Source organism: Miscanthus floridulus, chromosome 16 (genome assembly GCF_019320115.1).
Source record: "Miscanthus floridulus cultivar M001 chromosome 16, ASM1932011v1, whole genome shotgun sequence".
Taxonomy (NCBI): domain Eukaryota; kingdom Viridiplantae; phylum Streptophyta; class Magnoliopsida; order Poales; family Poaceae; genus Miscanthus; species Miscanthus floridulus.
In genome coordinates, this window is record NC_089595.1 from 85,648,147 (window position 1) to 85,649,607 (window position 1,461).

Below are 1,461 nucleotides of genomic sequence, written 5' to 3' on the forward strand. Positions count from 1 at the left end.
ACCAGTGGGCAGATATCCCGTACCCAGAGCATTTTCTGCTCCTGCTAGAGCCCACCATCCGCAATGTGCGATTCAGGAAGGTCCTCATCGACGGTGGGAGCGCCCTCAACATCCTCTTCGCTAGAGCCCTAACTGAGTTAGGTCTCTCAAAGGATGATCTCGTCCCTGTTGATTCTCTGTTATGGGGGATTATACCTGGTAGAGCGTCCCAACCCTTGGGGTAGATCATGCTGCCAGTCCAGTTTGGCACCACCGAGCACTTCCTTACTGAGTACGTGAATTTCTTCGTGGTAGACTTCGACACTGCCTACCATGCCATCCTTGGTCGACTAGCTCTCGCCAAGTTCATGGCTGTGCCGCATTATGTCTATCTGCTGTTGAAGATCCCAACGGAGAAGGGCGTTCTCACCCTACGTGCCAACGTCTCCACCACCTACGATTGCGAAAGGGAAGGCCTCTCCATCACCAAAGCGCTCGACCTCTCTGCTAGAATACAGGACTGCATCACCAACTCCAATAAGGTGCCAGTGGAGGAGAAGGAGATCCCAACTCAGGAGCCACCTAGGTCTACGACTAAGTCCAAGGAAATGAAGGAGGTGGAGCTCATCATCAGTGATAGGAGGAAGACGGCCCGGATCGGAGCCCATCTCAACCCCAAATAGGAAGATGCACTCGTTAGCTTCCTTCATAAAAATGTCAACGTGTTTGCATGGAAACCTGTATTCATGCCTGGCGTTCCACGGGAGCTGATCGAGCACTCCTTAAACGTCTCGGCGACCACCAAGCCAATCAAGCAAAAGCTTCGACGATTCGCGCAAGATAAAAAGGAGGCCATGAGGGTAGAAATAACATGGCTCTTAGCAGCTGGTTTTATTAAAGAGGTGTATCATCTAGAGTGGCTGGCAAATCCAGTCCTTGTATGCAAAAAGAATAATGAATGGAGAATGTGCGTTGATTAAACTGATCTCAACAAACACTGCCCTAAAGACCCCTTCGGCTTACCTCGCATTGACGAGGTCGTAGATTCCATAGCCTATTGTGAGCTCTTGTGCTTTCTAGATTGTTATTCTGGTTATCACCAGATCTCCTTAAAGGAGGAAGACCAGATCAAGACTTCGTTCATCACGCCCTTTGGTGCTTACTGCTACACCACCATGTCCTTCGGGCTCAAGAACACCGGCGCCACCTACCAGAGAGCCATCCAGCGATGCCTCAAGGACCAAATTGGGAAGAACATCAAGGCCTACATCGATGATGTGGTGGTTAAATCTAAGGCTGCTGACAACCTCATCGCCGACCTCAAAGAAACTTTCAAAAACCTGAAGGAATTCTAATGGAAACTAAATCCCACTAAGTGTATATTTGGTGTTCCATCAGGTATCCTCTTAGGCAACATCGTCAGTCACCACGGGCATCAAAGTAAATTTAGAAAAAGTAGAAGTGGTTACCAAGATGAACCGT

The 1,461-nt window shown here is 49.0% G+C and overlaps 1 protein-coding gene across 1 annotated transcript; it reads left to right on the plus strand.

Moving 5' to 3' along the window:
• The first annotated feature begins 227 nt into the window (after positions 1–227).
• Positions 228–662, plus strand: LOC136510961 (uncharacterized). The gene has a single exon (XM_066505230.1). The coding sequence runs from the start codon at positions 228–230 to the stop codon at positions 660–662; it is 435 nt and encodes a 144-aa protein (XP_066361327.1).
• The last annotated feature ends 799 nt before the right edge of the window (positions 663–1,461 follow it).

Bases quoted from the DNA above. Each gene is read 5' to 3' on its own strand.
- LOC136510961 (XM_066505230.1), top strand. From the start codon at position 228: ATGCTGCCAGTCCAGTTTGGCACCACCGAGCACTTCCTTACTGAGTAC.